General features: G+C 47.9%; 1 protein-coding gene across 1 annotated transcript in view; it reads left to right on the top strand.

Annotated features, from left to right (window-relative positions):
• Window positions 1-17404, top strand: part of fgd6 (FYVE, RhoGEF and PH domain containing 6) — a 164907-nt gene that overhangs the window by 126254 nt on the left and 21249 nt on the right. The window contains exons 12-15 of the mRNA XM_060902955.1: window positions 1068-1136; window positions 3100-3183; window positions 3316-3395; window positions 3510-3609. Coding sequence (XP_060758938.1) covers window positions 1068-1136; window positions 3100-3183; window positions 3316-3395; window positions 3510-3609 — 333 coding nt within the window. The remainder of the gene's footprint in view (window positions 1-1067; window positions 1137-3099; window positions 3184-3315; window positions 3396-3509; window positions 3610-17404) is intronic.

Below are 17404 nucleotides of genomic sequence, written 5' to 3' on the forward strand. Positions count from 1 at the left end.
TCTTGCTATCCTTCTCTTCCTCTCTCTCTCACTACCTCTCTTTCCCTTCCTCTCTCTCTTGCTACCTCTCTTTCTCTCTCCCCCTTTCTCTCTCTGTCTCCCCCTTCCCCTCTCTCTCTCTCTCCCTTCCCCTATCTCCCCCTGCGCTCTCTCCCTTCCTCTCTCTCTCTCCCCTCCCTCTCTCTCTCCCCCTCTTGCTATCCTTCTCTTCCTCTCTCTCTCACTACCCCTCTCTTTCCCTTCCTCTCTCTCTTGCTACCTCTCTCTCTCCCCCTTTCCCTCTCTCTCTTTCTTCCTTCCCCTCTCTCTCCCTTTCCCTATCTCCCCGTGCTCTCTCTCCCCTCCCTCTCTCTCTCTCTCTCTCTCTCCCCTCTTGCTATCCTTCTCTTCCTCTCTCTCTCTCACTACCCCTCTCTTTCCCTTTCTCTCTCCCCCTTTCCCTCTCTCTCTTTCTTCCTTCCCCTCTCTCTCCCTTCCCCTATCTCCCCCCACGCGCTCTCTCCCCTCTCTCTCTCTCCCCCCTCTTGCTATCCTTCTCTTCCTCTCTCTCTCACTACCTCTCTTTCCCTTCCTCTCTCTCTTGCTACCTCTCTTTCTCTCTCCCCCTTTCTCTCTCTGTCTCCCCCTTCCCCTCTCTCTCTCCCTTCCCCTATCTCCCCCTGCGCTCTCTCCCTTCCTCTCTCTCTCTCTCCCCTTCCCCTCTCTCTCTCCCTTCCCCATCTCCCCCTGCGCTCTCTCTCTTTCCCTTCCTCTCTCTCTCTCTCTCTCTCTCTCTCTCTCCCTTTCCCTCTCTCTCTCCCTTCCCCTATCTCCCCCTGCGCTCTCTCCCTTCCTCTCTCTCTCTCTCCCCTTCCCCTCTCTCTCTCCCTTCCCCTATCTCCCCCTGCGCTCTCTCCCTTCCTCTCTCTCTCTCTCCCCTTCCCCTCTCTCTCTCCCTTCCCCATCTCCCCCTGCGCTCTCTCTCTTTCCCTTCCTCTCTCTCTCTCTCTCTCTCTCTCCCTTTCCCTTCCCCCCCAGTGGTTTTTGTGAGTGTATTTATGTTGGATTTCCTTGTGTTGCTCATGCAGGTGTTTCTGAAGGAGGGCACACTGATGAAACTATCCAGGAAAGTCATGCAGCCCAGAATGTTCTTCCTGGTGAGAGAGAGAGAGCGAGAGAGAGAGAGACTGACTGACTGACTTTTAGTTCCTTTTAAACTTTTGACATGTACAGGTTGTTTTAGTGTGCTTGCTCACTAAAAAGTTTACTTCATTTATTATTATTCCTGTTCACCCATTTTTTGGCACCGTTACTCCTCCAGCTTCTGAGATAGCGATACCCTTCCAACTCCGACACGTCCGTTCTGATCTGGTGGAGTGTGCCGGTATAAATCTTTGCACGAGCCCCTGCCATCTTTTTGTTATTGTCGTTTTTCTTCCCTCTTTTCTCCATGCAGATGAAGGGTGGAATGTTGGCCCGTTATGGTCTAACGCCCCTGCTGGCTGACTGCAGTATGATGTGTAGCTCCGCCCATCCCACTCAAGCACGCCATTTAAAAGAGAGATTTTCGAGCGCTTTGCCCACGCCTGACAGACTTTCTGTAGATCTCGCCAGCACCAGCTGTAGATCATGTAACACACAGATTTTCGAGTGCGAAGTCTTGTGTCTGATCCAGTTCCTGTTGGTGACCCTTTGCTCCAGCTGAGAAAGCACACTTTGCGTTTCCTCTGCGGGAATGCAGTCTAGTTGTTGTTTCCTTGACACTGTTTTCTATTTGAATGTTAATAAGTGTATGAACTGTGGCGTGTCAGTGTTCGTGAAACGGGTAGAAAAATGATGAATTCTTTAGTCAGACTGATGCTCCATTTGCCCAGCAACCAAATTTCCGAGGCTAAGGAGTGCGGGGTTTTGAGCGCAGGCCGCATCACACCACCCCGTCATTAATTATTTACCTCTAACAGCATGCTCTGTTTTGTTTAATTCCTTGAGGCAAGAGTCTCTTGGAGAATGAGGAAATGTTTACACTGTTTATAAATCCGAATCAAGGCTTGGAGGATTAATCCTGAGCGACTGAGAGATTCAGGGCCAAGACTCAAAGCTGGTGTTTTGATTGAGCAATACGAGGAGCTGTAACTTCACACTTTTCACACTTCTGCCTTTTTTTTAAAAGTTAAAATGAAGAGTTTCCACCAACTGGTACCAGTCAGTACTTTGTATCAGCATTACTGTGCCGACTAGCTCAGTGGTACAGTGTTATAATTTGCAGCAAAGTGCTTAACACTGTTTTGTCTCATGGCGTGACCAAGAATGCTGCTTATGATGTACATAATTTGATTAAGGAGTAAATAAAAAAATCATTACATAATGTTTTCTCTCTTTCGCTGTCTCTTTCCTGCTGTCTGTCTCTCTGTATCTCTTTCTTTCTGTTTATCTGTCTGTATCTCTCTGTCTGTCTCTTTCCCTCTCTGTCTGTCTGTCTGTCTCTTTCCCTCTCTCTCTGTCTGTCTCTTTCCCTCTCTCTCTGTCTGTCTCTTTCCCTCTCTCTCTGTCTGTCTCTTTCTTTGTCTCTTTCTTTGTCTGTTTCTCTTTGTGTCTCTGTCTCTCCCCCTCTCTGTCTCTCCCTCTGTCTGTCTGTCTGTCTGTCTCTTTCCCTCCCTCCCTCCCTCTCTGTCTGTCTGTCTCTTTCTTTGTCTCTGTCTCTCTTTCCCTCTCTGTCTGTCTCTTTCTTTCTGTCTGTTTCTCTTTGTGTCCCTCTTTCTCTGTCTCTCTGTCTGTCTCCTTCCCTCCCTCCCTCTCTCCCTGTCTCTCTCTCCCTCTCTCTCTGTCTGTCTGTCTCTTTCTTTGTCTGTCTGTCTGTCTCTCTCTCCCTCTGTCTGTCTCTCTCTTTTTCTCCCTCCCTCCCTCTCTCTTTCTCTCCCTCTCTGTATGTCTCTTTCTTTCTGTCTGTTTCTCTTTGTGTCTCTGTCTCTCCTTCTCTCTGTCTCTCTCTGTCTGTCTCTTTCCCTCCCTCTCTCTCTCTGTCTGTCTTTCTTGTCTGTCTGTCTCTTTCCCTCCCTCTCTCTCTGTCTCTCTCTCTCTCCCCCTCTCTGTCTGTCTCCCTCTCTCTGTCTCTCTGTGCAGTTTAATGACATCCTGCTGTACACCACTCCTGTACAGTCTGGCCAGTATAAAGTAAACAGTATCCTGTCTCTGGCTGGTATGAAGGTCAGCTATCCTGCATTTTACAGAAACACACCGCTTCCCCCCCAAAAAAATAATAATGAATTAAATAAAACAAATGAATATTTTTTTTTAAATCTCACACACCTGTATAATTAATGATCATGTTTCCTGCAGGTAAGCAAGCCCAGTCAGGAGGCGTATCAAAACGAACTGAACATTGAGAGTGTGGAACGTTCCTTCATCCTGTCCGCCAGGTAAAAATCCCCCCCACCACTACACACACACACACACACACACACACACACACAGGGGAATGAAATGACACACATGCCCAAGCTGGTTTTAACTTCTCTAATGTGTGTGTACAGCTCAGCCACAGAGAGAGATGAGTGGTTAGAAGCCATCGCCACAGCAATAGACGACTACACAAGGAAGAAGATCTCATTTATCTCCAGCCGAAGCCAAGAGGTGGGGGGTGTGGTGGGGGGTGGGGCGGGTTGTGTACCTCTGGTATATCTGTGAGTGTTATGTGGTCTGACAGGGAGCAGGACGGACACACAGGCGAGGGAACAGCACCCTGGCTGTGATGTTTAATTCTGCCTACACTCAGTCAGAGAGAGTGGAAATGTTTGCGTTTGAATGAATCAGACTGCAGGTAGGAAACCAACAGAACCAAATGTCCCGCTAGAACATTTCACAATCCGCCGAGAACATGGAGATGAAAGCTTGACGCAGTACTTTTCCACTGAGGATCTGTACTGAGTGTGTTTTACACAACACAAGGCCCAAACTGGCATCATGATATCTAAGATATCCTTTACAGCAGCGGTCCCCAACCTTTTTTGCGGCACAGACCGGTTTGATGTCAGACAATATTTTCACGGACCAGCCTTTAAGGTGTGGTGGATAAACTGTGGTATTTTCTAAATATAGTAATAAACGTGAATCCACTGTGTACTCGTATGCAACTTTATTAGCAGCATCCTCGTAACATCGCGTCAGCAACATAACACGAGTAATGTCCTCTCTCCAACATTCTTGGTCGCTGAGATAAGCGTCTTGACATGCGTCAAGAGCAGAGCATGTGAACGGAGCGGACGAATCTTGAAAAGAGCGCGGAGCGGGATTTTTTTTTTTCAAGGATGGGAAGGATGGAGCGAGGCAATGGCCCGCTCCAGTTTCGCCCCGTTACCGCTCACATCACGAGTCTGAAGCATGCCCAACGTGGCTCAGAATGAACGACAGCGGTGTTTGTTTGCCACCTGCGCTCCGCCTGCTCATGATGCGTTTAGAGGCGGCTCGGACAAACGCGTTTCCACGTGTTAAAAATTAATTAAGTGGTTGTAATGGCTGTAAAAAGTGCGGGGGACAGAGGGCAGAGATACGGGAAGTGCTCCGCGTCCGCTACGTGCATGCGTGCACATATTTTTTGAGCGAGCGTGGAGTGGAGCGGGATGCAATCTTGGTGGAGCACTGAGCGGTAACGGGCGAAGCGGCATGGTGCAACATTGAGCGGGGAGCGAGCGGAGCGACCACCTCCGTGAGCGAGGACCGAAATTCTCGCCGCTCCACTCCGCTCACATGCTCTGGTCAAGCGTGAGTTATAGACGGATGTAACGGAGAGAATCCGGTCATTTTTCAAAATCAAACATCATTCAGACTCAGATAATGAATGAAACGGAAATAGTGCAGGTTATTTATTTTTTCTGTGTGGCCCGGTACCAAATGACCCACGGACCGGTACCGGCCCGGGGGTTGGGGACCGCTGCTTTACAGCAGCTTACCGGTTGATAGTGGCTCTTATATGCAACCAAGTACTGAATGTGCTATTATTTAGAAGCAGTGATGAACTGTTACTATTCGAGCTGGGACTTGAGCTCAGCCAAACCTTAGCCAGACACACCAAAAAAGCAACAGGGCAAAGGATTTTGCAAGGGATTGGCGGCAGGTTGCCAGGTCGTGCCGTTGTGTGTACGGTAGTTGTTGATGTTGATTTTAAAAGTAACTCAGTAAATTACACAGGGAAATGAAGAATACTTAAGTCTGAGTGAAAAATACTGTAGCGAGCTGTGTGGAAGAAGAGTCTAGAGACAGAAACTGTAGTTTCTCGGTCGTTAGCCTGTGCTACTTGCTCTCGATAGATAGCACTGGCTTGACCGCTTTATTAGCATTCGCTAACACTACTGATGAACGCTACACCGGCTGGAAGGTGACGTCACTGCTGCGCTGACGGCGCCGACTAACGGTTAAGCTTGCATTGGGCGGTAAATTTTTGGTCCCTCCAACTATAAATAAAAATCTGATTGGTTAATTCATCTGTCACTTCCTACATAAACGCGCGCTGCCATGGCCTTCTGTCCCGGCAATGACGTCCTAACCAATGAGTGAGCAGCTCGAAATTCTTCTCAGCCTAGAGACACCAAACAAACAAATCTCATCGGATAACTCGATTTTACTGTTTTCAGGACAGTAACCCTTTCATTTCTGACGCAAACTTGATAGAAAACGAGGCCGAATTAGAAGAGAATAATTATCATGAAATTATGAAAGAATGAAAGCAATTAAAGAACGAACAAGTGTCTCCAGGCAAAACAAACCTCGCCCGGTAGCACTTACGATGAATATGAAGGAAAATATCATGAAAAAAATAGGTACCCTATGGGTCCATGTGGCTACTGATTATAAATAAAATAGTTTTCTGAACCCATGTCCATACAATAAATATCGCATATATATTTACTCTGTGAGGCAGTAGCCACAAAAATGATGCGTAATCCAAAAATGAACAATTTAAAAATCACAGTAGTAAAATATACCAAGTGTCTGTTCTTTATATTATTCTACTCTTACAGTTTTCGAAACTGAAACCTCTGAACTGAGGCTGACATACGCATGCTGTCACCGTGACCCAAACTCTTATTCCCCGGAAATGGCCCGGTGCTAGAGCTCAGTGGAACACACTTTCCTTCTGTAATGAGCATAAACATGTCTGAAAGCGATTTCTTTAGTCGAGTCCATTTATTTCGAACGGTGAACGGAATTGTATACACTCACCGGCCATTTTAATCGGAACACGTGTATGTGCATGCGCAGTGCGTGATGGTTACACTCTTATGTCGCTTTTCCACTACCAACGCGGCTGAGTCGGGCTGAGCCGTGCCGTGCTGAGTTGGGCTGAGTCGAGCTGAGCGGGGCTGTTGGAGTTGCATTTCGACTACAACCGCGCTGAACCGTGCTGGCTGGAAGTGGGTGGACACATTGGGTGGAGTTAGCGAAAGTGGGTGGACGTCACGTGATGTTAGGCGGCGCAAACAGTGACATCAGTGATATTTTAAGCGGTAGTCTCACGACCCGGATAGTAAACAATAAACATGGAGGACATGGAGTCGTTAGTGTTGCTGGTCTTGGTGCTGTGGCTTGTTGTCACCGACGACGCCAACAGATACTGGCAAGAGTGTATAGATGAGGCGAGGCGCATAAGGCTTCAGAAATTCTCGTAATTCGTAATTATTCTTCTTCCGGGTTTACGGTGTTTACAGATCCCAGCGTGCTTGCGGGGCGTGTGTGGGCATGTGAGGACACTCCTCCTCACCAATCAGTGCACAGGGGAGTGTCTCCTCACGCCCCCAGCCTCACTCAGCTCGGTTTGGCTCACTTCAGCCCCACTCCAAAACCGTGCGAGTTTTGGGGGCTGAGTGAGGCTGAAGCGAGCTGAGTCGTGCTGCTCTGAGGTAGTCGAAACGCGAGCCGTGTCGGGCTGAAGCGAGCTGAAAAAGGGTAGTGGAAAAGGGCCATTACAGGACGATGACGTAGTGGCTAGCGCCTCTATATGAGGCGGTAGACACAGCAAAAACGATTTTGACCTTTTTGGTGACCTTGACCGGATGACACTCAAAATGTAGGAGGTTCTATTTGAGACCAAGGCCTATCTATCCTGAAAGTCTCCTGAAGATTGATCCAGCTGTTTTCCTGTAATATCGTTAACAAAAAAAACGACCGAAAACAATACCTCGCCCCCTGGTGGACTCCGTCCCGGGCGAGATAAAAATTAAATATAATGTTTGGAATGTTGATATGTTTGGGCCTTCTCTAAAGGCCCTGACGGTTCCTTTCTGTTTTTATCGAATTATTTTTACACAGGATTATATTTTACATCTCAACGTGGACCAGAATCTCAAAGGAGTGTTTCCAACATCTTATAAAATCCGTGCTCCAAAGAACCGAGGCTGTTTTGAGAGCAAGCAGAGGCCCGACCCAGTACTAGTAGAGTGTCCTTAATAAGGTGTTTAATGAGTAGCTGAACAGAAAGGTGTTTGGTCTCCTTCTGTGAACATAACAATCAGTGTGAAACCTGAAACGGGGAGTAACATGAGAATTCAAACTAATAACAAGGTTCTGTTTAAGCAAGCCCCAGATCACGGGAGGGGGGGGGGTTGTTTTTGTTTGTTTTTCAGAGGACCAGAGATCAGTTCTCCGAAGCGCAATAGTTGACCAACTCCAACATGCCAAACTCGAGGGGAAAAATCTCACGTGAACACAATCTTAGATTCTATTGTTTTTATTTGATTTTATTTTTTTCCTACAGTGTCAGAAACCACATCAGCATTTGTTTGATGCTAGTTTGCGGTTTAGCTGGTAGCCTACCTGAGCCCACAGTTCTCGTAACAGCAAACATGGCTGATTTTTAGATAAATAATTTTTGTGTAAGTGGATAGTGTAAATGTGTTAGGGTTTTGCTGGGATTCGAACCTGGTTCGTTGGTGTGATAATCCAGCAAACCCCCACTAGGCCACCAGGGGGATGACTCAAATGCAGAGGCGTGAGGCGGAAGTAGAAAAAGAATCAAAAGGTTTATTTAAACTATATACACTATATACAGGGCAAAACAAAAGACAAAAAAAAAACCAAAGAGAATAATCCAAAAGAAAAGCAAAGTGCAAAAATACAAAAGCTAAGAAGATCAAAAAACACAGTACAAAGGAAACTGGAGATAAACATAACAGCACAAAGACTCCGTGACAAGAGGACTGAACTCAGGGGTATAAATAGACAAACTAATTAAGGACACAGGTGAAGATAATTAGGCAATTAACACAAACACAAGACACAGGAACAGTGGCGGCCTCTAGAGGCCAAAATAAACACGACATGAAAAGGAAATAACAGCGGCCTCTAGAGGCCAAAACAGTCCTAGTCCTAACAGGACCCCCCCCTCTAGGAGCGTCTCCTGACGTTCCCAGGGCGATCCGGATGGGCCGAATGGAAGTCCCGACATAGTTCTTTATCAAGGACATCCCGAGCAGGAACCCAGCAGCGCTCCTCAGGACCATAGCCCTCCCAGTCCACCAGATATTGCAACCCGCCGCGGACCCGGCGAGAGTCAAGCAGGCGATTCACAGTGAACACAGTCTGCCCCTGGAAGATGCGGGGGGGTGGGGGGTTCCTAGGGGCAGGGGCATACGTAGACGTCAGTACGGGCCGTAACAGGGAAACATGGAAAGTGGGGTTGATCCTCAGAGTCCGGGGCAACTGGAGCCGGTAGGAGACAGGGTTCACCCTGCGCACCACCTTGAAGGGGCCAATGTAGCGAGGAGCAAGCTTGCGGTTCTCCACCCGCAGTGGAAGGTCCTTAGTGGACAGCCAAACACGCTGCCCAGGGCGGAAAGCATGTGCAGGTCTTCTATGGCGGTTGGCCTGAGTCTGGTTGGTTCTGGAGGTCTGTATGAGGGTCTTCCTGACCTTGCTCCAGGTCTTGCGACACCGTCTCACATATTGGTTGACCGAGGGCACCCCCGCGTCCTCCTCCTGGTCCGGGAACAGAGGTGGCTGGAACCCGAATTGGCACTGGAATGGCGACAGCTTGGTGGCCGATGACTGCAGGGTGTTGTGGGCGTACTCCGCCCATGGCAGCCAGGTGCTCCACGATGTCGGGTTATCCATAGCCAGGCCTCGCAGGGTGGTTTCCAGGTCCTGGTTGAGCCTCTCCGTCTGACCATTGGACTGTGGGTGAAACCCAGAGGAGAGGCTGGCAGTGGCTCCGATGACCTTGCAGAACCCGTGCCACACTCGGGAGGAGAACTGGGGCCCTCGGTCTGAGACGATGTCCTGTGGAAGACCAAAGACTCGGAAGACATGATTAAACAAAAGTTTCGCAGTTTCAAGAGCAGAGGGGAGTTTGCACAGTGGTATGAAGCGGCAGGCCTTGGAGAATCTGTCAACTAAGACCAAAATGACCGTGTTACCTTGTGACTCAGGGAGACCCGTGATAAAGTCGACTGCCACGTGGGACCAGGGACGCCAGGGAATGGTCAGAGGATGCAGGAGACCCTGGGGACGCTGTCGTGGGTTCTTGGTTCTGGTGCAAACCTCACAGGACAGGACAAATGACCTTACTTCCTTCTCCATGTTAGGCCACCAGAAGCGTCTTTTCAGGAAGTCCAGGGTCCTCCGAGCTCCCGGGTGGGCGGTGAGAGGGGAAGAGTGACCCCACTGGAGAACCTTGGCCCGGGCTTGATGTGGGACGTACAAGAGGCCTGGTGGCCCCGTCCCAGGACCGGGGTCCTGGCGTTGGGCTCGTCGGACAGCCTCCTCAATACCCCAGCGGACAGGGGCCACAATCCGGGACACAGGGATAATAGGCCCGACTTCATTCTCCCTGTTAGTGGCAGAGAACAGTCTGGACAGTGCGTCAGGTTTGGTGTTCTTGGAGCCGGGGCGGTATGAGAGGGTGAAGTCAAACCGACTGAAAAACAGGGCCCACCTAGCCTGTCGAGGGTTCAGTCTCTTGGCTTGCTGGAGGTACTCCAGGTTCTTGTGGTCAGTCCAAACCAGGAATGGATGTTGTGCTCCCTCCAGCCAGTGCCTCCACTCCTCAAGGGCCAGTTTGACCGCTAGCAGTTCTCGATCCCCCACATCGTACCGGGACTCAGCAGGACTCAGGCGGTGGGAGAAGTAAGCGCAGGGGTGCAGCTTTCCTTCCGAACGTTGAGAGAGCACCGCGCCGACACCACTGTCCGAGGCGTCCACCTCCACGATGAATGGTTGGGAGGTGTCCGGGAGAACCAGAATGGGTGCCGTGCAGAAGCGGTCCTTGAGGTCTTTGAACGCCTTTTCTGCCTGAGGAGACCAGCCATAAGATCCACCTGTCCCTTTGGTGAGGTCTGACATGGGTGCTGCCACAGAACTGAAGTTCCTGATGAACTTGCGGTAGAAGTTAGCGAATCCTAAGAACCGCTGAACCTCCTTAACGGACTTGGGAGTAGGCCAATCCCGGACGGCCAGGGTCTTGGCAGGGTCCATTTGGAGTTGGCCTGTCCGTACAATAAATCCCAGAAAGGAGACCTCGGGAACATGAAATTCGCATTTCTGGGCCTTGGCGAACAGATTGTTCTGTAGCAGCCTCTGGAGAACCTGGCGGACATGGTGGCGGTGCTCCTGCACGGTCTTGGAAAAGATAAGGATGTCGTCGAGGTAGACAAAAACGTATAGGTTACTCATGTCCCTTAAGACGTCGTTGATTAGGGCCTGAAAAACAGCTGGTGCGTTGGTGAGTCCGAAGGGCATCACCTGGTATTCGTAGTGCCCAGACGGGGTGTTAAAGGCAGTCTTCCACTCGTCTCCCTGTCGGATACGGATGAGGTGGTATGCGTTCCGTAGGTCCAACTTGGTGAAGACGGTGGCGCCTTGGAGCAGGTCAAAAGCTGTGGACATCAGCGGAAGGGGATATCGGTTGCGCACAGTGATCTTATTCAGGCCCCTGTAATCAATACATGGTCGGAGCCCCCCATCCTTCTTGCCGACAAAGAAGAAGCCGGCTCCAGCAGGTGAAGTGGAGGGTCGAATAAACCCAGAGACCAGGGCATCTTTGAGGTATTCCTCCATGGCCTTGCGTTCTGTCTGAGAGAGTGAAAACAGTCTGCCACGAGGAGGGGTAGTCCCAGGGAGCAAGTCGATGGCACAGTCGTAGGCCCGGTGCGGAGGAAGAACGGCGGCCCTGCTCTTGCTGAATACCTCCTTGAGATCCCAGTACTCTGTGGGAACTTGAGATAACTCGGTGAGATCAGGGGGCTCGGCAGGAGACACAGGAGAGTTAGAGAGCAGACAAGAGGCATGGCATGCAGGGCCCCATTCCACAACCTGGCTTGTTACCCAGTCTATGCGAGGGTTGTGGCGAGTAAGCCAAGGAAGGCCTAGAATAACTGGGAACTCAGGTGAAGGAATCAGGTGCAGGGATATTTCTTCCTTGTGACCTTGAGACTGGAGGAAAACTGGAGAAGTAACTTGGGTGACTCTTCCATCACCTAACGCTTGGCCATCGAGGGCAGACACAGACAGTGGGACTTCAAGAGGTGCAGTCGGAATATTGATGCTTTGGGCGAAGTGAATATCCATAAAGTTCCCAGCTGCCCCTGAGTCTATCAAAGCTTGACAAGAGTGGACAGACTCACCCCAGGAGATGGAGACCGGGATGTAGATTCCTTGGCCAGGGAGTCCGGGAGAGAGGGTAGGCCCCGTCACAACCCTCCCTCGGCTGGACGGGGCGGTCCTTTTCCCAAGAGTTCGGGACATGATGCTCGGAAGTGACCAGGCTTGCCACAGTAGATGCAGCACTTGTCCCTCCTTCTGCGCTCCCTCTCAGATGCGGAGAGGCGAGTACGACCCACTTGCATGGGTTCTGGACAGTCACTGAAGGAGGTAGACGGTCTCCAGGTAGAGATAGGGAGGCTGGGGGGGCTCAAGGCTTGGTGGCGTTCTCTCATCCTGTTGTCCAGACGAATAGCATGTGAGATGAGGGTTTCGAGGTCACTTGGGCATCCAATAGAGGCCAGACCGTCCTTGATGGGGTCAGACAGACCATGGTGGAAGGCTGACACCAGGGCAGTCTCGTTCCATCCACTTACTGCTGCGAGTGTTCGGAACGAGATGGCGTAATCTGCGACGCTTCCTCCTTGCCGGATGGACATGAGCTTTCGGGCTGCGTCGGTACTGATGTCTGCCTGATCGAAGACCCGAAGCATCTCTTCAGAAAACAGCTGGAAATCAAAGCACTCAGGTCCCTGTCTTTGCCAGATAGCAGTAGCCCAGGCTCGCGCCTTACCAGCTAATAAGGTGATCACAAAGGCAATCTTGCGGCGATCCGTAGTGTAGGTGGTAGGCTGAAGCTCAAAGGTGAGTTGACACTGGGTAAGGAACTCTCGGCACTCACTGTGCTTGCCGTCATACCTCTGTGGTGCAGGAAGGCTGGGTTCGCGAGGTGAAGAAGGCAGCATGGCAGGAGGCACTGGAGCAGGAGTGGGAGCTGGATCAGGAGCAGGATCAGGAGCAGGAGATGCAGGCAGAGATGTCAGCTGTGCCAGGGTTTTCCCAATTTGCTGAAGCAGTTCCTCGTGGCGAGCAAGGGCCTCACGTTGGCTGGTGAGCGTACGTCCATGAGCGTCCATGGTCGCTCCGAAGCGTGTCAAAGCTGCCATAATTCCCTGAAGGTTGGCCGGGTAGACAGTTGAAGCAGCCTCTGCTGAGTCGGTCATGACGGAGTCTTTCTGTTAGGGTTTTGCTGGGATTCGAACCTGGTTCGTTGGTGTGATAATCCAGCAAACCCCCACTAGGCCACCAGGGGGATGACTCAAATGCAGAGGCGTGAGGCGGAAGTAGAAAAAGAATCAAAAGGTTTATTTAAACTATATACACTATATACAGGGCAAAACAAAAGACAAAAAAAAAACCAAAGAGAATAATCCAAAAGAAAAGCAAAGTGCAAAAATACAAAAGCTAAGAAGATCAAAAAACACAGTACAAAGGAAACTGGAGATAAACATAACAGCACAAAGACTCCGTGACAAGAGGACTGAACTCAGGGGTATAAATAGACAAACTAATTAAGGACACAGGTGAAGATAATTAGGCAATTAACACAAACACAAGACACAGGAACAGTGGCGGCCTCTAGAGGCCAAAATAAACACGACATGAAAAGGAAATAACAGCGGCCTCTAGAGGCCAAAACAGTCCTAGTCCTAACAAAATGTTATTTTTGGCCAAACTGTTCCTTTAGTCGCTTAAGTAAAGGATACTAATGTGTGTGTGTGTGTGATGTCCGATCCATGTCTGTACAGTAGGTATATTTACACTACCGTTCAAAAGTTTGGGGTCACCCAGACAATTTTGTGTTTTCCATGAAAAGTCACACTTTTATTTACCACCATAAGTTGTAAAATGAATAGAAAATATAGTCGAGACATTTTTCTGGCCATGTTGAGCATTTAATCGACCCCACAAATGTGATGCTCCAGAAACTCAATCTGCTCAAAGGAAGGTCAGTTTTATAGCTTCTCTAAAGAGCTCAACTGTTTTCAGCTGTGCTAACATGATTGTACAAGGGTTTTCTAATCATCCATTAGCCTTCTGAGGCAATGAGCAAACACATTGTACCATTAGAACACTGGAGTGAGAGTTGCTGGAAATGGGCCTCTATACACCTATGGAGATATTGCACCAAAAACCAGACATTTGCAGCTAGAATAGTCATTTACCACATTAGCAATGTATAGAGTGGATTTCTGATTAGTTTAAAGTGATCTTCATTGAAAAGAACAGTGCTTTTCTTTCAAAAATAAGGACATTTCAAAGTGACCCCAAACTTTTGAACGGTAGCGTAAGTGGGCATGCTGACAGATTCAAAATTGACTCGAAGATGTCTCTGACTCCCTCTAGTGGCTGGCTGCAGGACAGTTTTAAAGTGCATATCACGGGTAAATTCAGGAGCGAGATCAGTGTAATTCTCCTATTTTATATTAAACTTTGGTCAAATATCTGTCACATTTTGTGCAATTTTTTTACCTTGCGCAATACCAGAAAAATTCAGTTGAAATCAAGCCATTTGAGGCGAATTGGTCCGCCTCTGAAAAAACTTGGCATTTGGATTTCCCGGCAGACATTGATTTACGTGACGTCGCATGCGGGGCGCCTCCCTCTGAATCCTACGTCAGCGCTGGTTTGTTTATGAGAAAACGACCTGGTGGTTTTCTGCAAATTTCTTCAACGTTATGGCGTAATTATTAAAATGGTTAACAGATGTATCGTAGGAGGGTGTAGCAACACCAATCTTGATGGGATTAGTACTCATCGTTTCCCAAAAGACCGGACAATGAGAGAGAAACGGGAGCGCTTGGTCTACACAGGCTGTGCACTGAAACCGTGCAAAGCTCGCGCAGCCTGCTGGCGCTTCCGCAGGTGACGTCACCAATCTGGCTCCAGACTCCCTTGGGATTTTTCCAGACGTGTTTTGTTATTTTATTTTTTTCTGCTGTAGACAGATGGCCTTGTGCAAAATTACCCTTCTGGATGAGTGTGTAAAGGGACGTACGTTCATATAAAAAAAACCCCACGAAATTGGTCCAGAATATGCACTTTAAAGCCCGCCTATTCCCATATCAGCGAAATAGGACAGATGACAGAACTTTCATTTGAAGTTGCAGCTCTACAAATTATTTTCAGGAATAATATTTTGTCTTTTTTACAAGTTCTGTTGGCCTTGATATCTCCACCAATATTTTTCCTGAGAGTAATTGTGTTTATATGAGTTATTCACTGGGCATGTTTGATGAGGTGATCGATGGCTTCCGCCATGGCAGTCACTCATGAGCCTCACATACACCGCACTCCAACATGCACCTGAAGCTCTGGACAGTTTTGTAGCAAAGCTGTCCAGAGCTGTTCTGCTGTACGCTGTTGTAACACACCCTCAGCTGGGAGCTCTTTGCCATTTTTCTGCTACGTTGCTCATTTTGATGTCTAAGCTAGTTCCATGGACTGATATTATAACTCGCGAACCAACATGAGCGAACAGAGTGACGGCCTAAACCGGCCCCGTGTCCGAAATCGCTCCCTACTCACTATATAGAGCACTGTATAGTAAGGACGCCATTTTGTAGTGCTGTCCGAAACAATAGTGAGGATTATTTACACCCTATATAGTGCACTCAAAGTATCCCATAATGCATCACGAAAAGTAGTGTACAACCGACGGTCACTAACCAAAGTAATATATCCCGTCATGCGTTGCGGTCGCGCTGAAAGAAATCAAATTAAAAGTCTCGATTTTAATAAAAGGCAGCGGCAAAGAAGAAAGTATTCAGCCTTGATTTAAAAGAACTGAAAGATGTAGGAATTTTGTATTGATTAATGTGGGAAATGCGCTCAGTATAGTTTGGATTTATCACAAAAATACATACATGTTATTTATCAGCTGGGAGGTCCGTATGGTGAAATATCGTGACCGAGGTCTTGAAAGTACTGAGCGAGGCCCTCTGGGCCGAGGTCAGTATTCAAGGCCGAGGTCATGGTATTTCACCATACGGACCGACCTTAAGCTGGTAAATCATATATTTATTTTTTTCTTTACCAAATTCTAACAGAAAACGAGAGCGCCCGAAAGGGAAAACCGAGCCGAGCCGCCATTTTGAATCCTCATTCACGGCTGTAATGCAAATGGCTTCCTCCTCGGTATACAAGTGCACTTCCATGGCAGGAAAAAAACTACATTTTGCCGCCTATGTCGTCCCCTATTTATACAAATAGGAGTCATTCAGGATTCAGCCATGTTTTTGCTCGGCGTTAGCAACAGTTACAGGTTTTTAGCTTTCTCCTGAAATGTTTTCTTTTATTTCTTCTTCCTCAGGGTAGTAAAACTCGCTTTCGCTGTGAACACTGTCGTTATCGCTGTTCATGCTGTAAAATTAATGCTATTCTCCTGAGAAATGCGAAAATAAATGTTGACAAAAAATGCTACTATGTTTGTTGTGAACGAGCGAGTCGCCAGAGGTCCGTAGCCAGGGTCCGTATTGTAGGATACGGACCCGCTCGCCAGCCAATCAGAGCGCAGGATTGGATGGAAAACGGACCACGAAAAACCGCCAGCCGACTGATCCGGCACGTTTTAATCGTGCGACAGTAATGATGGAGTGGTGTCCGAAAGCGTTTTTTTCATTTTACCAATGAGCTCACTATATAGTCCTCCTATATAGTAATTCCCTATATAGGGAGTAGTGAACGAGTGAGCGATTTCGGACACCAGGCAAGACGGCTAGTGAAATTTCATAATAATTTACGATTTGCTGTATGAGCTTATGTACATATACAGTACTGTGCAAAAGTCTTCGCCACCCTATTTTTCTTTCGATACCAACTTGGTTATAGATTTCTATTTGATGACTTTTACATTGAGTCAAAACATTACAAAAACGTTTTAGAGTCCAAACATTTGTTCATTTTCCAGCACAAAATTAAATGTTACAGGGAAAAAATGCTTGTATCTGAGCAGCAGATTACATAAGAGAGCACTCTTTAGATTAAAAAAAGAAAATATAATGAAGGCGACTGGGTTTTGGGGCAAAATGAAGAAGCGAGTGCGACAGTCAAAGTGTCCAGAAGAACTGTGTTGTTGGATTTTTTTAATTGGATTTCATCTACTCACTTTACACGATACAATAATAAAAAACAAGAGACAGAGACGTACAATAAATAACTAACAAAACTTAAATACGCGCGTAGATGAGGGGCAAACTCATGGACTCAAGGTCCCATAAGGTACAGTAAGCCCCATTTACAAAACACGAAGAAAAAAAAACACATTATATTACACTACAAAAAATACAACAAAACAGCGCGACTCACACGCAGCAGTTCATTCTGTGTTGATCTGCAGTATGGGCATACGGTTTTCCAGGAGCGTACGCGCTGGGGGTCAAAAACAGATTTTAATTTTTCAAGATAGTGAATTCTAACACGGTCTTTAAAAAGAAAGTAGCTTCCAGATTGTCTAATTGGGAGAGGGAGATTATTCCAGATTGCTCCCCCTCAAATTAAGCGCTGTTTGTAGGACACTGCCTCTGATCTGTCCTACAGTCTACCAACAGCAAAGGAACACAACGCTAGCTAATGTCGTTAGCTAATAGCTACTACAGAAGAACAAAGAGGTTACAATGGGTTATTTTAGCCTATTTGGTTACACACTCGCCGCCACAGAATGTTAACAGCAATGTAATGCCTTTTCTGGCTAATTTTATTCGTCTTACCTCCAACAAAGTGGTCACTGCACAAGCGCTGGTATGCCGAGGGCTGTCAGTCTTTCCTGTTTATGGCCGCTATCCATCTTCTCCGTCGGTCAGCATCTACCGGGATCCGATAAAATGATAACCCTTGCCTTGTGTGTTGATGGTTACTACATCCAGGTGCACAACAATATAGTGGCATGATGGAAGTCTTG

The sequence above is a fragment of the Neoarius graeffei genome, chromosome 21, assembly GCF_027579695.1.
Source record: "Neoarius graeffei isolate fNeoGra1 chromosome 21, fNeoGra1.pri, whole genome shotgun sequence".
Classification (NCBI taxonomy): domain Eukaryota; kingdom Metazoa; phylum Chordata; class Actinopteri; order Siluriformes; family Ariidae; genus Neoarius; species Neoarius graeffei.